The 18076-nt window shown below is 45.9% G+C and overlaps 2 protein-coding genes across 3 annotated transcripts in view; one reads left to right on the top strand and one right to left on the bottom strand.

The window, feature by feature from the left end:
- The window catches only part of RSRC1 (arginine and serine rich coiled-coil 1), a 453481-nt gene extending 452679 nt beyond the window's left edge, over positions 1-802 (bottom strand). Inside the window, exon 1 of the mRNA XM_060149888.1 lies at positions 699-802. The gene's annotated coding sequence lies outside the window, so the exon portion shown is untranslated. The remainder of the gene's footprint in view (positions 1-698) is intronic.
- Positions 256-10612, top strand: SHOX2 (SHOX homeobox 2). 2 transcript variants are annotated; one of them, XM_060149891.1, is made up of 5 exons: positions 256-972; positions 3861-4069; positions 6418-6475; positions 6792-6880; positions 8462-10612. In XM_060149891.1, exons 1-5 carry the CDS (start codon positions 624-626, stop codon positions 8717-8719), a joined length of 963 nt encoding a protein of 320 aa, XP_060005874.1. In that variant the 5' UTR covers positions 256-623; the 3' UTR covers positions 8720-10612. The 2 variants fall into 2 exon arrangements, with proteins under 2 accessions (XP_060005874.1, XP_060005873.1); XM_060149890.1 differs by having other exon boundaries at positions 8426-10612.
- Positions 10613-18076: the final 7464 nt, after the last annotated feature.

Raw genomic sequence — 18076 nt, 5'->3', positions numbered from 1 at the left:
CTCTCTCTTTCTCTCTCTCTTTCTCTCTCTTTCTCTCTCACTCTCTCACTCTCTCTCTCTCCTCCTCCCCCTCCCTCCCTCCCTCCCTCTCTCCCTATCACCCCCACCTCCCAACCCCCACTCCCCCACCCCCAGGTAGTGGCGCGGGTGCTTCCCGGGAAGGGTCTCCCTCCGAGTTGCGAAGGGGAGGTAATTTACTCAGAACAAGGGGCCGCCTTTGCGAAGTATAAATAGTGAGACTTCAAGCGCTGCGTTGCTATCAGATCTGAACTCTCCGCAGGAAGAATTGTCAAAGATCTTAACATTGAACAAGCGCGCTCCGGCAGGGAAGCATCAGTTCCCATTTCCCTCCCGCGGCCCCCGCCCCTTCCCTCTTCCTCTTCTTCCTCCTCCTCCTTCACCTCCTCCTCTTCTTACTTCTTTTTCTCCTTCTACTTCTCCTCCTCTTTCTTCTTTCTTCTCTTCTTTTTCTTCTTCTTCCTCCTCCTCCCACTCCTCCCCCACCCCTGTCCCATTGATGTGTTATTATTGGGGGGGCTGGAGCAGTAAAAAAAGAAGAAGGAAAAAAAGAGCTGGGCTCGGCTGGGAGACGTTGAGCGCGGGGCTGACGGGCATTGGCGGCGATGGAAGAACTTACGGCGTTCGTCTCGAAGTCTTTTGACCAGAAAGTGAAGGAGAAGAAGGAGGCTATCACGTACCGGGAGGTGCTGGAGAGCGGACCGCTGCGCGGGGCCAAGGAGCCGACCGGCTGCGCGGAGCCGGGCCGTGACGACCGCAGCAGTCCCGCAGTCCGGGCGGCCGGCGGAGGCGGCGGCGGCGGAGGAGGCGGAGGCGGAGGCGGAGGAGGTGGAGGAGGTGCAGGAGGAGGAGGAGCGGGCGGAGGAGCTGGAGGAGCGCGCTCTCCCGTCCGGGAGCTGGACATGGGCGCCGCCGAGAGAAGCAGGGAGCCGGGCAGCCCGCGGCTCACCGAGGGTAACGGCCTGACCCCCGGCCGCGGTTCCCCTTCCCGCCTTCCTGACTCCTTTCGGGCGGGAGAGGACACCAAGGCCCAGCGGGGAGGGGGGCGGGACGCGGAAAGGGCTCTTGGACCCCAGCTTTGGAAGCTGGAGTGAGGATGGAGGGGTGGGAGTCCGACGGTGTGCACGGTCGTGGGTGGGGTCCGAATGTGTGTGCGGGGAGGGGGGGGCGTGTGGGGTTTGCGCGCGCCCTTCTCAGATGCTCCCGCTACTGCCATTCCACCGAAACGCATTTTCACCAACGGGAGGATGGGCCCGCAGCCCAGACGGCCCGCAGGCGGATGGGGAAGTTCGCTGGGCCGGGCTGCGAAAGGGGGTGCTGGCACTAGCTGGGCCAGGCGGCGGGATTACAGTTAGCATCTAGCGCCGAGTTTGCGGGAGCCCCTTTCCTAGGCCTGAGAAAAAAAAGAAAAAGAGAGAAAGGGGACAGAGATACAGAGACAGAGAGATTGATTGGGATTTCACCCTGGAGTCGTCCCGGATTTCGTGCCGCCGCTAACTCCGCGAAGACCCTGGCTGCCTGGAATTTAGGGCCCCAAACTTCCCATTTTCTTAGAGCTGTGAAGGTAGAATGAGACCAAGGCAGGCTAAGGTTCAGGCTGTGACCTGTTTCTTTCGGGAGATGCGTTAGGCTCCTTTTTTGTTTGTTTGTTTGTTTTTCGAAATTTTACTGCGTCGCATCATCCAGTACTCTGATTTTGTGGTGGGATAATCCTTTGGTGCCAGGAAAGTGTTAGGAAAAGCCTTTTTCTAAACGGTGGAGCGTCCTGTACCAATTCAAAGGAGTTCAACAATAAAATTAATTTGGCACTTGGTGCCTGCAGTAACTGGTGTGCTGCCATATTTTTCCAATTAAGGAAATATGTGGCATGCTTAGAATCACATATTTAAGCAAGCAATTAAGTCGTTTATAACAGTCTGTTCTTGTTTAGGCCAATAAGTGGAAATTTGGGGGCAAAATAGGGATTATATTAAGTCTGTTAATCAACTGTAAATGTGGACATCTTTCTCTTTGAAGCCCCAAAAGTTTGAGAGGCTTCCACTGTGGATGGCATGAAATAAACAAAGCCAAAGGCAGAATCTGAAAGATGTGTTTTCATATTTAAATTTCATTGCAATATCTGTGGAAATATTTTCCTATTAACTTGGCTTCAGTTTGTGCTATAATGTATCCACTTCTTCCCTAAGGAAGGACAAACGTCCACAACACAAACTTTGAGAAGTAGATATGCGGGAAACACTTAAGATCACGGTAACTAGAATGCCAAGCTGGGCTGAGTTCTAGAGGTTCTTCTCCCAGACGGGGTACCAAGTACTCCTAAATTTGGAAAGTGGTAGCATAACTGTCAGGCGGTCCAGTGCACCCTCCGGGGCCTGAGTCCCCAGCTCGAGGCCCTGGGTACACCAGCAGGCACCCCCCCACGAAGTTAGGGTCTGAACCGTGGGCAAACGAAGTCCTGGGATTGTTGATTTCCAAGCTCAGGGCAAATATTAATTTGTCTGCAGGCCGGCTCTTCTGGAAATGATTTTTAACACCCATGCTGATCGGGATTCTGGGCTGGGAAGAACTGCAAACAGCCTCGATTATCCAAACTCAGCTTTTGCACCTTAAAAACCCAAGTCTCCAACTCAGGCACAGAGGTTGAAGGTTCCAGAGGGCAGCTTATGTTGATCCTGGCTCCCCTGATCACGGTCCCTTGGCCTAAATATATATATATATATCCACATCCCTTTAGTGTCCCTGTATGCTCACACTCGTGGAGCTCCTGTTTTTAAAGGGAGGAGAAGGAAGGACAGGAAAGTGGCAACGGATGTGTGCAAACCTAGAGCAGAAAAAATGCATATTTTATTAAACATCCGAGCTGCTGGATGCATGAAAAGGCTTTGAGCAACCAATAGAAACCGAGGATCCCGAATGTTCCGCTTGAACCTGTTGATCTCTGTGGGTTTAAGCGTTCAGGGTCGCGTCTGCCTTTCCAATGGGGAGGGAGAAAGGAGCGAAAGAGACAGCGGTCTGTTTCGCTGGCTCCCCGAAGCTGGTTTTCCACCTCTGGCCTTCCGGCCGGGTGTGGGCAGCGAGCCCTTCAGGCCGCCAACATGGCGTGGGCGCCTCTGCTCAGGCAACTGGGATTCGGCAGGGGGGACAGGGACTGCCTGACTGTCCGTGGGCCGTCCGCGGGATTTGGTCCAAGCCCTGGGTCCGCAGAGAGCGCCCGGGAAAGTGGCTCCCGCCATGCGGCCCCGGGGTCTTGTCCTCCGGCTGTGACCCTTCAGCCCAATTGTTCCCAAATTAGACCAGCAAGTTTGAGAGAGACAAGAGAGCCGGCGGCGGCCACTGCTGGCCTGACAACGGCCCAGCACTCTGGGAATGGCCGGTGTAAGAGGCCAGTCCGTGGCCTCCCTGCGCTCTCCTGCCAGCATCTCGTTCTGTGACCCGCCCGGTGCGGCTCTTTTGATTTTTGTGCGCGAGTGGGAGAGAGTGAATGCAAGAGAGGGTTAGTGGAATTGATTTGGTGTTCTCGGGGGAGGGCAGGGGACTGTGGGCTGAATAGTGAGGAGGTGAGCTGAGGCCACAGTTGCAAAAGGGATGCGTGGGTGAATGCCCACCTTGCCCGCGGGCGGCCGCCCAGAGTTGATCTTTTCGCGTCTCCAGGATCCTCTTCCTCGCAGCCGGGTGAGGAACTGGACAGGAACTCCGGGAGGGGGCAGGATCCTCCATCCTTCTGGAGACAGATCTGGTAATGGCATTTGCTGTGTTGTTTTTGTCTCTGTGTGTGTGTGTGTGTGTTGCTGTGTGCGCGCGTGGACGTACGTGTGCGGTCCTGTTCGTGGTGCCCCCTCCAGTGTCCCCGGAGCCGAAGGATCGCAAAGAGGATGCGAAAGGGATGGAGGACGAAGGCCAGACCAAAATCAAGCAGAGGCGAAGTCGGACCAATTTCACCCTGGAACAACTCAACGAGCTGGAGAGGCTTTTTGACGAGACTCACTACCCGGACGCCTTTATGCGTGAAGAACTGAGCCAACGGCTGGGGCTGTCCGAGGCCCGAGTGCAGGTACCCGCCTGTGAGGAGGTCGCGGGGAGCAGAGGAGGGGCATGCCTGGGGTACACACGACGAGGGTGTGGGTCCAAATGTCTGGAGTGAGGTGAGAAGGGAAGCGACGTCTCTGCTAGAGGTCTTATTTTCCAAAGTAGATCTTGGTCTTAAAGCCTTCCCGTGCTCCCCCCACCGCCCCGCCCCATCCCAACATATGTTCCCAGCAGAAGAAAGCTGTGCTGGGCTTGCTCCCAGAGTTTCTATAAACCACACCCCCGACCCTCGCCTCTCGATGCCTTTAATGTGGTTTAATCCTAATGGGCCTACTTTTATAAGCCTTAAAAAAATCCCACAGAAAACGTTTTATCTTCTGGATGCCTTAAAAGTTACAACGAATATTTTGCTCGGCGGAGTTGGGTTTCCTTGAGGGTCTGCTCTGGGATCTAGGTTTGCCAAGCGGATATGCCAATTAGGTTTATAGATGTACAGACTATAAAGAAAATTAGCAACTGTTAAGTGCACAAATTTACAGTCTGCCGTTAGCGGTTGATCTCAAACTGTGTGTGAAATAGCAGAGAAATAAATGCGTTTGGTCACTCTTTGTTCTCTCACTTAACCAGGGAAGTGAACCTGAACCTACAGAAACTTGATTTTAAAACAATCCACATATCTTAATATTGACATTTCCAAAATCTGACCCCAGCAAGTGCCACACTAAATGGAGTTAGCATTGGAACAGATTTTCTTTACCGGTTGTGGCGGTGAATGTAATGGGAAAAGTAGGCTTCAGGAGCGCTTAAGGGGAAAAAAATTACATACATACATGCATACATATCCTTTTAGTTTTATGGAAAACGAATTTAAATGTTTCAGGTTGTATTTCCACTCAAATAATAAAATAGGAGAAAATGATAGTCATTATTTGTTTGAACACATGGAGCAGTTTTAGGCCTGAACATCTGCAGCTGTTACAAAGTATCACTGTAACAGATACTCCCTAGGTCTCTGGGCTAGAGACCACCATCTGCAGCGAACTATGCAATTCTTATGGGGCTTCCCTGCATCTTGTAATAGGATCAGGACAAAAACAGAGCAGTCACTTTAAAGGGGAAAAGTAATAATAGGCTGCCTTGGTCATCACAGCATCAACAGCAGAGCCTTCCTTTTTAAGCCTCTCCTACTTTGCTCTGTGCACTGAGATCTCTAGAGGCTTAGCAACCCCTTAAAGACATGATGATAATTATTACAGTTGTGAGCATTAGTGTATCAGCTCCAACTCTTCTAGGGGAAAAAAGAGGCAAAAGCCTCAGGCCATGTGAGGTACACAAAGGATGCAACCCTGGCATGAAATCTACCCTTCTACTACACTAAATGGCAGGGGAATTTTTGAAGATTTCCATTGACTGTGACACTTGCTTTCAAAAACAAGAAGAAAGCTCTGAAGCAATATTTTACTTTCATGTTTTTAACATTAATTTATGAATCAGTCAATATGCTGTGTTATTGGAACATAATGCTATATTATTGGAGTATAAAAGCAAGCTTTATTTGAATTTCTTAAAATCTGCCATACTGCCTCTAAAAGTTGGCAAGTTTATCTAAGAAGGTAATATCTGGGAGAAGATAGTATCCAGCAGTTACTTGATTCATACCCCACTCCCATTTCACAGAATGTTCTTCTTTTTTTCTCATAATAAGTGAACTTCATTGCTGGTATTTATTTTTTCATACTTTATTTAAATTTTGATCTATCTTCTGGACACTTCTCTACTACCCTAACTGTACTCAGTGGCTTTTTCTATAGAAGCAAATTAGATTATCATGATAATGGCACAATTATTCTGCTACCATGTTACACTCTGCTGCACAGAGGAACAGAGAAATTCTAAACTTCTTTGTAGTGAGGCTTTTATGACACTAATTACCTCTTCCCCCACTCTTATCGCCCCCACCCCCAGGGAAAAAAAAACAAAAAACAGTCACTATTTGCTTTGGTGTTTGGTTTTTCTTGAAGATGAAACTAATTAATATTACAGGCTATTAATGAGCATTTTCTTCTCAGGTCTTACTGGGCAAACATCTAAACCCATTATCACTTTAGTATCAGGTATCAGGGCGAGTTTTAAGCCTTGGGGATTCTAACTGTGGAAACATGAAACCAGGACTACAGTAATTTATCAAGAAACAACTTATCTCGCAAAAGTATATGAAATCTTTCTATTTATGTCATTTATTTATGTTTTTAACTTTGGAAATTAAGATTCTTGTATATAATTCAAAGATTGCTTGCTATATCTCCCAATCCTTGCCTATAACATTACTCTGAGTCATAACATCTAGGTTTTATTTTTTCCTCCACTTTGTAGGTTTGGTTTCAAAATCGAAGAGCTAAATGTAGAAAACAAGAAAATCAACTGCATAAAGGTATGCTTCTCAGACAAAGAACATTTGATACTCTAAGTAAAAAGAGTATTAGGGGATGTTGTTATTATGAAGACAGAAAAGAACCTTGTCAAAGATAACTATGGTCCTTATTTAAAAATCTGCTCCGAAGGCAGTTAATGAGAGTCCTAAAGTTTGGGAGTAAATTACATTGCTTTTCATTTTAGCAGCAGTTTAGGAAGATAAATGTACAATTCCAAAGGAAGTAGTTCTATCTTGGTTCCATTTGGAACCTTGGAAAACAATGCTGGACATGTTAATCTCACTTTATTGTGTTTTGTTCCCCCATTTTTTGCAGGCGTCCTCATAGGGGCTGCCAGCCAATTTGAAGCTTGTAGAGTAGCACCGTACGTCAATGTAGGTGCTTTAAGGATGCCATTTCAGCAGGCAAGTACAGCCCAGTTTCAACCTGTTTTTAACTGTGAAAAGACCTGGCTATTTGCTTGAATTGTTGAACATCCCCTGTCTCTGAGCCCCCATATAGGTGTCTATACAGGTAGAGGATAAATTTTCAGATGATATAGTGGGCCTACTCCCCTTTAAAAACCTATACAGTGTCAGGGGCCTACATGCCTAGTCCTTTCTCTCCTCATGGGAAACCCACAGAGGCCTGAGGGCAGCAATGGGTCCTTTAAAAATGAACTAAAGATTGCACTTGGGGAGAGGAAGGAAAAGCCTTCTGAGTAAGATTTTGTCAGATCCAGTACAGAGGTTAGTCCTAAGGTGTTTCTAAGGCAACTCTCTAAATATTTTTCTAGGTGTTTTCTATCTCTTATTCACATTAAATGTCTCTGACCGAAGATAAACAAACAAACAAATAAATAAATAAATAAATACACTCCCAGCTCAGACTTGATTTTTTAAAGCTGCAAAGCTTCATATCTAGTAGAGAGGGAAGCACTGGTCTTCCCAGGGACACCTTGTGGCTGCAATCCATTTCTTAGCCATACAGAAACCTTTAAGACTATATTTTTAAAGTACAGCCTGCAGCAATGATTTAATCCTGGGAAATCCCAGTGCTCTGAACTCCCCATTCTCCAAGCCTAAGTGTGCAATCCTTTCCCAACCAGTGCCTGACCTTCCCCATGGCCAGGCCCCCTGCTCCGTAGGACTGTGAAGTCATGAATTAACTCTGAGATGCCAGTGTCCTGGTCGGGGGAGACACCTGGCTGCACCTGTGTATTGAGGGTTAGTATTAGGCAGATCTTAGCTCTCCTGGCACCACTGGATTCTGGTATCCTGATGCTAGGCTTCTGAAGCAAGAGAGAATGACTGGAGAGAGAGGGGAATCTTAAAAGGAGACCCTCACTACTCAGAAGGTGATCTCCTAGTCTGCAGCATCAGCATCAGCTGGGAGATTGTTAGAAATGCAGAATCTCTGGCCCTACACTAGACCTTCTGAATCAGAATCCACATTTTAACAAGATCTCAAGGTAATTTTAATAGCAGTAAATGTTAGAAGTACTAACAATTGTGCCAGTTGTGATGAAGATGCAACAACGTCCCTAGGTGACATTTAAAAGTTTTGTAATTTGCTTAATGGTACTTCAGTGTTTTAGTAGCAGGGTAAAAGGTGTACGACAGCATCAAAAGAGGAGGGTAATGACCCTCATCCCGTCGTCTGTCCAATATACATTGTTATTTTCAGGAGGGTGATGTATTAGCACAATAGTAATGTCGCCTTCTGACAGACCCAGCTCCCGAGGGGGCGGCCACAATTCCTGCAGACGGGAGTCCCTGGGACTCAAGGGGATAGGCCACACTGAGCTAGTTGCAGAGACTCAGGGTCACTGGAATATCCCTGTGGCGCCCCAGATTCAGTAACAGACTGATAAGGTCAGCCAAATGCCCCTTTCCCGTCCCCTGCCCCAGCCTTACCCGAGCTAAGCTGGACGCCGTTAATGCTCTGTTTCTATTCTGTTGTCACCCTAGGATAGTCATTGCAACGTGACGCCCTTGTCCTTTCAGGTTCAGGCGCAGCTGCAGCTGGACAGCGCCGTGGCGCACGCGCACCACCACCTGCACCCGCACCTGGCCGCGCACGCGCCCTACATGATGTTCCCCGCGCCTCCCTTCGGACTGCCGCTCGCCACGCTGGCCGCGGACTCAGCTTCTGCCGCCTCCGTCGTGGCCGCCGCGGCTGCCGCCAAGACTACCAGCAAGAACTCCAGCATCGCGGATCTCAGACTGAAAGCCAAAAAGCACGCGGCCGCCCTGGGTCTGTGACGCCAACGCCAGCGCCAACGTCGCGCCTGCAGCGCGGCGCGCAGCTTGCACGCCCTCCGAGCCCCGCTGCTTCTCCGTTACCTGCTCCGGACCTCGGGAGCCGAGCCTCTTTCCGCCCGCTGATTGCCCCTTGCCCCATTCCGCATCCCGGACTCGGAGGGCGTGACCTGGGATCCCAAGAAGGGCACCAGCTCCGTGGCTTCTGACCATTCACCTACCCAAGGGCCCAGAATTTGGCTTTGTAGGGCTGGGTTTGGGAGGTCTGGAGAGAGACTGGACAAGGGAGTGCTGGGACAGCGGAGTGTGTGGCTCACGGCAGAACTGCGACGATGGACTCTTGCGTAGAAATAAAAATCCTGTTAATAAAAAATGAGGGGAAAAAAAGTAGAAAAGACAAACCAGAGATAAACAGAGAAAGGGAACTTATTGCTATTCGTCAGAAGCTGAAATCGGAGAGAGAACCAAGGAACAAAAAAGAAAAAAATTTTGAAGTATTTTGTACATTAAATAATATGGAAAAAGAACCTGGACGAATCTCGAGAGAATTGGGGCGGCGGTGGGGGGGGGGGAGTTACCAACTTAAAGTGTATGTTTTTTAAAATGGGCTAAGAAGGCAAAACAGAAGGAAGAGGTATACTTATTTAAAGAATTAAGATGAAAAAAATGTACGCAGCTGGGAAGTTCACAGGTTTTGAAACTGACCTTTTTCTGCGAAGTTCACTTTAATACAAGAAATTTGATAAGAGAGGCGGGCCTCCTTTTACGTTGAATCAGGTGCTTTGAGTTAAAAACCACCAGTATGGAAGAGCAAGAAGAGGGAAGACAGTATAAAAACGAGGAGAGAAAAAATATTAATACAAAAATGATACCACAGACGATGATTTCTCTGAGAAAATTATTATGGCAGAACTGTCCAGACTGCTGACAGTAAATTCCGGTTTGCATGTTACTTGTATTCCATTGATGGTGTCTCCCCCCTCCCCCGCTTTACTTACATGCACTTAACTCCATTTTCATTTTCAGTATAAAAACAATACCCAAAGCATCTGGAAATTGATATATATATATTTCTATCTATATTTATTTTTGTCCCGTCTTTAATGCTGGGGGACAAAAGAAAAAAGTCTGAAGGGCAAAAAAGTTACACTCTGATTGTCCCAAGACAACAGAGGCAGGTAGAAAATGTGAGAAAAGGAAAAAGAAAAGATAAATGGAACGGTGAAGGTACAGCGCCTCACGTGGTGCCTGATACATAGTGGGCGCTCAGTGTTAAGTCCCCTCTCCTCCCCCTTTTCTTGTATTCCCTCTTGCAGATTTCCTAAAGTCCTATTTGAGGACCGTGCTTTATTTCCCCCTCTCTGTCCCATCACACTCACTTTAAACAACACCCAGATAGATACAGGCACTAAGTTTGTGTAAAATATGTTGATAAACACGAACAAAGTTTATTTTGGCTATAACGTGTGAACTGATAGTTGACTTTCAACATTTGCATTTTATCTCACAAGGGTGTATATTCAAGTAATATTTTTGTTTGTCTCAATTCATGTAGCTATTTAAACTGGGATACCCTGGACTAAGCAATCTGTATCCCAATTCTCTAAAAAAAGCCTCCTTATTTTTTGGGTTTTTTTTTTTAATCCCTTATACAAGAACGAGGAAAAGCTCTTTTAGCTGAACTTTGGTATGCGGTTGAGCTTTGTAACTATTTGTTCTCCATGAAAACAAAATTATTTATATTTGCCATATTTTTTCTAGTGTATTAAGTTATTTTAAACAAAAGAAGATTCTGTTATTTCATGACGTGTTGTCGGTACAAAATATTTCGGTCTCACCTCTGTTAAACCTTTTAAATAAGTGCCAAGTTATTAATTGAAGACACTTTGCGATCAATTGAACCAAAATAGTATTGTTTCATTTGATGGGGTTCGCGTCATCTTTGTTCCTGTTACTATTAAACTATCCGGGATAGTCTTTCTTTCTTCCTTTTTGATGAATGTCTCTCTCTCTCTCTCTCTCTCTCTCTCTCTCTCTCTCTCTCTCTCTCTCTCTCTCATTCTCTCTCTCTCTCTCTGTCTCTCTCTCTCGCTCTCTCTCTGTCTCTCTCTCTGTCTCTCTCTCTCGACTATACCAACTTGTAAAAGCGCTTGCCTCTTCTCCTATGTGCGGCAATCAAGGGACCGGACCGTGAGAATGGTGGCTCTGTGGCTCTCGGAAGCCCAGAGAGAAAATGCCCCCCGCCCGCCCCATTTTATCCACCCAGCACAGAAACCGGATTGATTTTACACCAAATCAATAAAGGAACAGATAACATGTAGAATAACATAGAATAACCCCCTTCCCCAAGACGGACTCTGGTTCTTCATTCTGCTGCACTTTCGCCCTTGAAGTTCATTTGGGAAACATTTTGGGGAGGAAGAAAGCGTGATCACGCGATGCGAAATCCACCTGGGTTAACTGTGGCAAGACAGAGACTTGGTTCCAGGTCGCCGACCCTCCCCGGAGTCGGTGGCGGTTTGGGAGTAAGATAAGAGCCGCGAAGCCCGGTGGGGGTGCCGGGGAGAGCGGGTCCCCCGCCTCCCATTTCAATTTAGCGCTTTGGCCCAAACAGATTTTTCGTTCGTTAAATTTAGGGAAAGGTAGAAGCTAGGATCGTGTTTAGGAAAAGCCGGGTCTTAGCCATCCTCCGGAGACCGAGGAGCCCCTCCCTCCCTCCCTCCTCCTCCCGTCCCCTCTCCCGGAAGAAATACTGCCTACTAAGCCCGAAGGCTCTGTCTGTTTGCGGGTAGGTACAGACCGTAAAGACCCGGGACAGAACCTGACCTTCCCTTCCCTTCCCTCTCGGACTCTTGGGATAGGGGACACCCTCCGCCAAAATTGAGGGTGTCCCGAGTGTCCCCTGGGGCCCCCTAGGGGGCGGAGGATGCGTAGAGGAGACCCTCCTTGCGACAAAGCCCCGTATCCTCGGGCCTTGTCTCTCCTCCCCAACCCGGCCCTCTCCCGGGTTGAGCTCGCACTCAAAGCTGTTCCTCCGCGTAGACGTGGGTGATATGTTTATTTTCATCTTTTAGTCTTCAAAGACCACAGAACAGGACTTGGGCCGTATTCAGAGCTCAGGCCTTGCGGGTCTTCTCCTTGACAAGCGTCCCTAGTTTTCATAATAAACATCTGCTTGGGGGCGGGGTGCGCTTTGAAGCCGCCGCGCCGCGCCTCCTGCCTGGGCCGGTGGCCTCCGGCTGGCTCCCGTCGGCGCCGGGGTCCTGGGTCCGAACGTGCAGGCTCCAAGCCCCAACCCTAATCCAGCCCCCGGCGCAGACTCGGACGTTTCCCCGGACACCCCGAGGGAGGTCGCAGGTCACGGGGGAACTTGGGGCCGGGGGTTGGCAGTTCCGTCCGGGGCCCAGCCAAGGGCGCGACCGACGCGGAGCCCAGCCTGTGCCCGCAGCTGAGCTCAGGGAGCCTGAGGTCAAAGGAGGCGTTGCGTCCGGGCCGAGGCCGGCCGGGCGCCAGGCACCAGCGAAGGGGCGCGGCAGCGCGGCCTACGTCGGCTGGAACGTTACCGGCCGCTGGAGCCGGCTGGGCTGGGCGCGGAGCCCGCGGGGATGGGGTCCTGGTGGGAGCGCGGATGGCAGAGGAGCCCGCGGACGCAGCCCGGCAGGGCGAGAAGAAGAAAGGCCAGTTTCTCAGCCCCGTCGGCCGTACCTGAGCCAGGCGCGGTCGGTGAGACCGGCGTCAGGGCCGCCCGCGGCGTCCTCGCCTCCTCCCCAGTCCGCTCTCCCGAGACTCAGCGAGGACCAAGGCCGCCTTTCCTTTCCCATCGGGCCGGTCCCTCGGGGGTCCAGCCTCCCAGAGGCGCCCGAGCAGAGCCCGCTTTCCCGGAGTGCCACGGCCACCCGGGCAGGCGCTTGGGTGTGTGAACAAGAGATTCCAAAACCCGAGTTTCCAGAGCCACTCTGAGAAGTGGTCAGAGGAAAGCTTCACTTTAGATTCAAATATGCCCCAACATGCATGTTGTTTTGGTCCAAACTCAATAATCGCAATAAATAATTAAAATTTCCCCCAGTTGTTCCCCCAAATCTTTCAGGGTGTGCAAAGCCTTCCCAAGCTATAAAATCCCTGGGGAAAACTGAATTAAAAGAGCTTACTCAAAACATCATTAGTGTTAAAGACCCTATTATGCAGGAGGCCCATTGCGGAGGCCTTAGCTTGAAGCTGAACTGATAAGTATCTATTTTGAGTTTTCCCCCAGATTTGTAACTTTTTAGATCCTCAGATGGTAATACTTTAGCATAATGCAATGCTCAAATTTCGGAACTATTTTGATTTCTGAAAAATGCCTTTTTGGCTTCAGTGACATGGGATCCTGTTATTTTTTCACAAATCAGTTTACATCATAAATTGCAAACATTTGCAATAAGATCTCAAGATTGTTTATTTTATGTAACCTCAAGCACTTGACTATGTTAAACACCAGTACAGAAAGTCTGTGAAATCAGTTTAATGTGTGTGAGGGAATTAAAGGATCACTCCTTTTCATCACACAAAAAAAGCATTTAAGATTGTTTTGATTGTCAGTCTCCCAACTTTTAAACAGTCTTACAATTGACTATTAATTTTAGAGTCATTCCGTGCAAAAATAATTACTAAAGTTATATCCTGCTTCAATTAAATGTTTCTGGGCAGAAGAAAATGGTATTCTACATTGGGAAATGGGTGATTGTTTTCACTGTTATATTATTTTAAATTATTTTAGTTTAAATGTAAATAAAGTCTGCTAATTCAAAGGGGGGAAAAAGGCCTGCAATGGTTTCTTAACATGCTGTTAGAACAGTTAGTCAAAGTGCATTAAAGGAATGTCACAGAACCAGAAATAATAAATATGTCATTCTAATGAGAGCGTTAACTTATGGATAATTTATTCAAGGTAGTTTTTACATTTCACATGGAATCTCTTATTATGACCTGCCTGAGTACTGTGATGCTTGTTCTTCAAAATCTAATTTATATAGGCTTGAGATATACATAATTCATAGCTCCTGTTGATATATGTATACACACCATGAATTTTAAACCTTTACAATATGCTTGCATGTTTACTAGCATGTTTTCAAGACGACTGGAATAAAAACATAAAAAGTGTTAAACATTTTATTGAAAGCATGTGTGAAGAAAAAGTAGTTGAAAATTAACAGTTAAAAAGGATTAGATAATTTTCAAGCTCAGATACAGAGTGAACACTGAAATATTTCAGACAGGGAACATTCTTGTATAAGAAATATGAAAATCTCCAAGAAAGACTTACAGATGTGAGCTTGTAACACTTCTGATACCTAGGTAATCCTTTCATGTCTCTAATTCACAAAACAAAATATCCTCAAGTCTTGGGGGTATTTTGTTTTGGGTATTTTATGTGTCAATCAAGGTAACCATCGCATATGCCTTCAGTACAGGAAAATTTAGTATAGTACTTACGTGGAGTTCTATTGGCATGAAGAAAGGTTTTAGAATATAATCAAATAAATCACATAGGAAGGAGTAAACACACCTTTTTCCCCCTTGTTGAACAAAGGCTCACATGTCCTGAGTAAAGATCTTTGTAGATTCTTATTCAGGCAGAACAGAGCAGAGTAAGTTAAGGGCATGGACTCTGGAGCCAGACTTCCTGGATTCAAACCTCACTGCTGCCATTTACCAGTCCTGTGATTTTGGATTAGTTCATCTCTCTGTGCCTCAGTTTCTTCATCTGTAAAATGCAGATAAAAACAGCATCTATTTTGTGGGGATGCTAGGAGGATTAAATAAATTAATATTTGTAAAGCCCTAAGAACAGTGGCTTGCACTTATGTATACTACCACTATATGATATTTATTTTAATGCAAAGGCCAATAGGCATTAGTCCTTATAATAAAAACCTTAGAAGAAGAAAATAACAAAGTATGCAAGACAGGGAATAACTACTTCTCTGTTGTGGGCTAGAGGAAAGCATTACTTACTAGTTTGTGATTCCAGCTAATTGCTTAGCCTCTGTGAGCCTCATCTGGACGATGTGGCAAATGTCACAGTGCAGTTAGGGGCTTATCTATAAGAGCAATTTAGAGAATGCACAGTGCCATATACATGACAGATGGTATTGTTACTCTGCCATGTGCGGCTAATAAGGTGAGATATCAAGCATGGCACTTGCCCTCAAGGGGCTTACCATCTTGGGGGAGATAGTTCATAAATACATATGATAGTGTTAGGGAGCATGTGCTAAATGCACTTGCTTAAAGGCGTTCAGACACATTATATGCGTCTGAGTGGCCATACAACACATGTGAGGCCTGTTACCCTCTTTTTGGAAACTGAAGCTTCCTTAGAAATGAGTAGCCTTATAAAGAAATGGTGGAGCGACACCCAGAGGTTAAGAAGCACACTTTGTTGGAATAAATGCATACCATATGTTGCCGTGGTTTGTGTTCCACAGGACCATCTGCGTTTTCTTTGGCTGGCCAAGTTTGTAGAGCGTTAGCAGTGAAATGCTAAAAGACACAAGGGCTGCTGACCAACGATCTTTAATAGCAGTTTGAAAACACATATAATACAAAAGAAGAAATGTTTGATTACTATTGTAAGGACATGTAAAATGAACAGTTGAGTCCTACTTACAGATATAATGAAGAGGGACTTCTTTCCAGTGGCTAAATTTAGATTTATTTATTTATTTAGATTTATGGCGAAGTCTTGGCTTATATTTCACATATCTATTAAGAACTCAGAACACTTTTTACACATCTTAATTTGAGAGTCAGTGTGATGTCGCAGTATATGACTAATCTTTTTCTGAATACTAGCACTTTTATTTTTAATAACCAATAAGGATTTTGCTAGAGAGACAGCTACCTGTCACTAATAAAGTAGGTTGAGTATATGACTAATCTTTAGAGGCAGATTTTCCTGAATTCAAATCTCAACTATATCACCTATTAATTGGATGTGAAGTTTCAGGTAATTTCTTAGCTTCCTAGAGCCTGGGTCCTCTTAGTGTCCTGTAACACACACCTTGCAGGTTGTGGGGATCAAATAAGATAAGACGTGCAAAGTGGCTGGCATACAGTGTGTCCACAAATGCACTTCTCTTCTCTACTTTTATTATTTGTCTTTCAAATTATTGTTACATAGAGAGGGTCTTGAATTTACTTGTCTGTGTGACTAGAGACAGTGTTGTAAAATAGTAGGAGGTGGTGTGCATATTTATTTCACATCCTCAGTGTGAATATTGATTATGTGTGTGTATGCTGTGTGGCCTAGAGTTTGGAATAAAACTTTCTTCAAATCTTGCAAAGCTTTTTTTACATAGAATTTTTGAGGGACTATGACTTTAGAGCTGCTCCTTTGTATAGAATAGAAAGGATGCTCTCTTTCTTCCTGACTCAAGGTGTTCTTAATGCAGAGGTTACCCAGAGTCCCTGACCTTCAGCCCCCTATATTCCGGAACGTCAGCATACAACTTGAGACCTGGCATTAAGTCTCAAATCACGTTGATATTAGATTGATTCTCCTTCCGTTTGCTTATTTATTGAATACGTTTTTTTATGTTTCCGTGCTAAGGAAGAAGAAAATAAACTACCCTTAAAAACGATTAAAAAAGTCTATCAACCTATCCAAAATTTCAGTACTCAGGCTACATTGTGTTTTGTATTAGGTTTACTGGCATTAGTGGTTTAAAATGTAATTACCTATCTTGTGGGCAAATATATTTATTTACTGAAATTCTCACCTGTCAGCAGTTGTGTTTCTTTTAAGGTGTATATAGTTTCCATTAAAACTAAGTGTCACCTGATGCTCATTTAAAAGACTTGCGTACCCACCCTGGGGGAGTTTTAGTTCTAGACCTCCTTCCAAAACTTTTTAGAAAGGTGACATTAGGTAAAACTAGCCATCAAAAGAAGGTTTGGAAAGAGAGAGGCTGGTCCTCCAATTTGCTTTGGGAGTAATAAGGAAGTGTGGTAGACAGAATAAAGATACCTTCAAAGATATCCACTTTCTGATCCCTGCAACTTGTAAATAAGTTAGCTACTATGGCAAAGGGAATGAGATTTCAGTGGAATTAAGGTTGCTAATCAGCTGACCTTAAAATAGAGAAATTATCCTGGACTACTCAGGTGGGCCCACTGTATTAAAAGGGTCTTTAAAAGTGGAAGAGGGAGGCAAAAGAGGAGACTCAGAGAGAGATGTGACTAAGAAAGAATGGTCAGAGAGATGCAACATTGCTGGCTTTGAAGATGGAGAAGCCAAAGAGTGCAGGTGGCCTCTAGAAGTTGGAAAAGGCAAGGAAAGGGATTTGTCCCAGAGCTTCCAGAAGGAATGTAGCCCTGCCAGCACCTAGATTTTAGCCCAGTAAAACCTGTGCTGGATTTCTAACCTATAGAATTGTGGGATAATGAATTTGTGTTGTTTTAAGCCACTACGTTTGTGGAAATGTGTTATAGCAACAATAGGAAGTCAATACAGGAAGTTTCTGAGCTGTTTTTATGTATAAGAGACTCTGGTCGTTTTTTAATGCCAGGGGGCCTTTTGAGTCTGGTCTGTAGCAAGAGTTCTCCAAAACTCAGGGCTGGGATGCTTTGCTATACCCTAGAGTATGATCTTACTCAAGCATACAGATCTCCATATGCCATTCAGCAGAGTCCCCCACAAATCTCTTTTACTGTTATGAAATAAAGAAATAAAATAGAAATATTTCTTTCTATAAAAGAAATCTGCAAAATTGTGTATATTCCTTTTTGAAAAGTAAGCCAGCTATTAAAATTCTTGTCCTGTTTTATTATCCTTCTCCTTATTGTTCCAATTTCTTCTTTGTCATCTTCTGCTTATTATTGTTTACTTTTTAAAAAGCATTTAATGTAGGGGAAAGGACTGTTAGTTTCAAGCCCTGAAGTTCTTTGCTAATGCACTGAAAGGGGACAGCCAGAGCAATTTGAGCTTGTCTGTCAAGTTGGTCAAGGTGGAGAGTAATGTGGTCTGGAGTTCCCAGAGCCCATTGGACCTTTGACCTTTTCTGTTGAGACTATTGATCTAGGCTAATAGTTAGCACCGGTTGTGCTGTTGGAGTTTTGTGCCTGTGTATATGATTCCTCACTGAGTACAAATGAAGCTCCGACTAACTCAGAGGGTAACTGGTCCTTTTTTAGTTTTCCAAGATCAGGGAGAGGAATTAGAATAGATGGGTCCTGACAGGCAGGGGGAGGATTCATTTCTGGAATGTTTGCAGTTGTATCAGCAACAAAGCAGTGGATCTGGGCACAGAGCTGATTCTATCTCTCATGCTGTTAACTCTGCTCTCCAGAGGGCTGAGCATGGAATCAGGTGGGGTT

The sequence above is a fragment of the Lagenorhynchus albirostris genome, chromosome 5 (assembly GCF_949774975.1).
Source record: "Lagenorhynchus albirostris chromosome 5, mLagAlb1.1, whole genome shotgun sequence".
In the NCBI taxonomy this organism is placed as follows: domain Eukaryota; kingdom Metazoa; phylum Chordata; class Mammalia; order Artiodactyla; family Delphinidae; genus Lagenorhynchus; species Lagenorhynchus albirostris.
This window is presented reverse-complemented; position numbering and strand designations above follow the sequence as displayed.

Bases quoted from the DNA above. Each gene is read 5' to 3' on its own strand.
- SHOX2 (XM_060149890.1), top strand. From the start codon at position 624: ATGGAAGAACTTACGGCGTTCGTCTCGAAGTCTTTTGACCAGAAAGTG. The intron at 973-3,860 runs GTAACGGCCTGA...TGCCCCCTCCAG, and splicing joins CAGCCCGCGGCTCACCGAGG to TGTCCCCGGAGCCGAAGGAT. The intron at 6,476-6,791 runs GTATGCTTCTCA...CATTTTTTGCAG, and splicing joins AGAAAATCAACTGCATAAAG to GCGTCCTCATAGGGGCTGCC.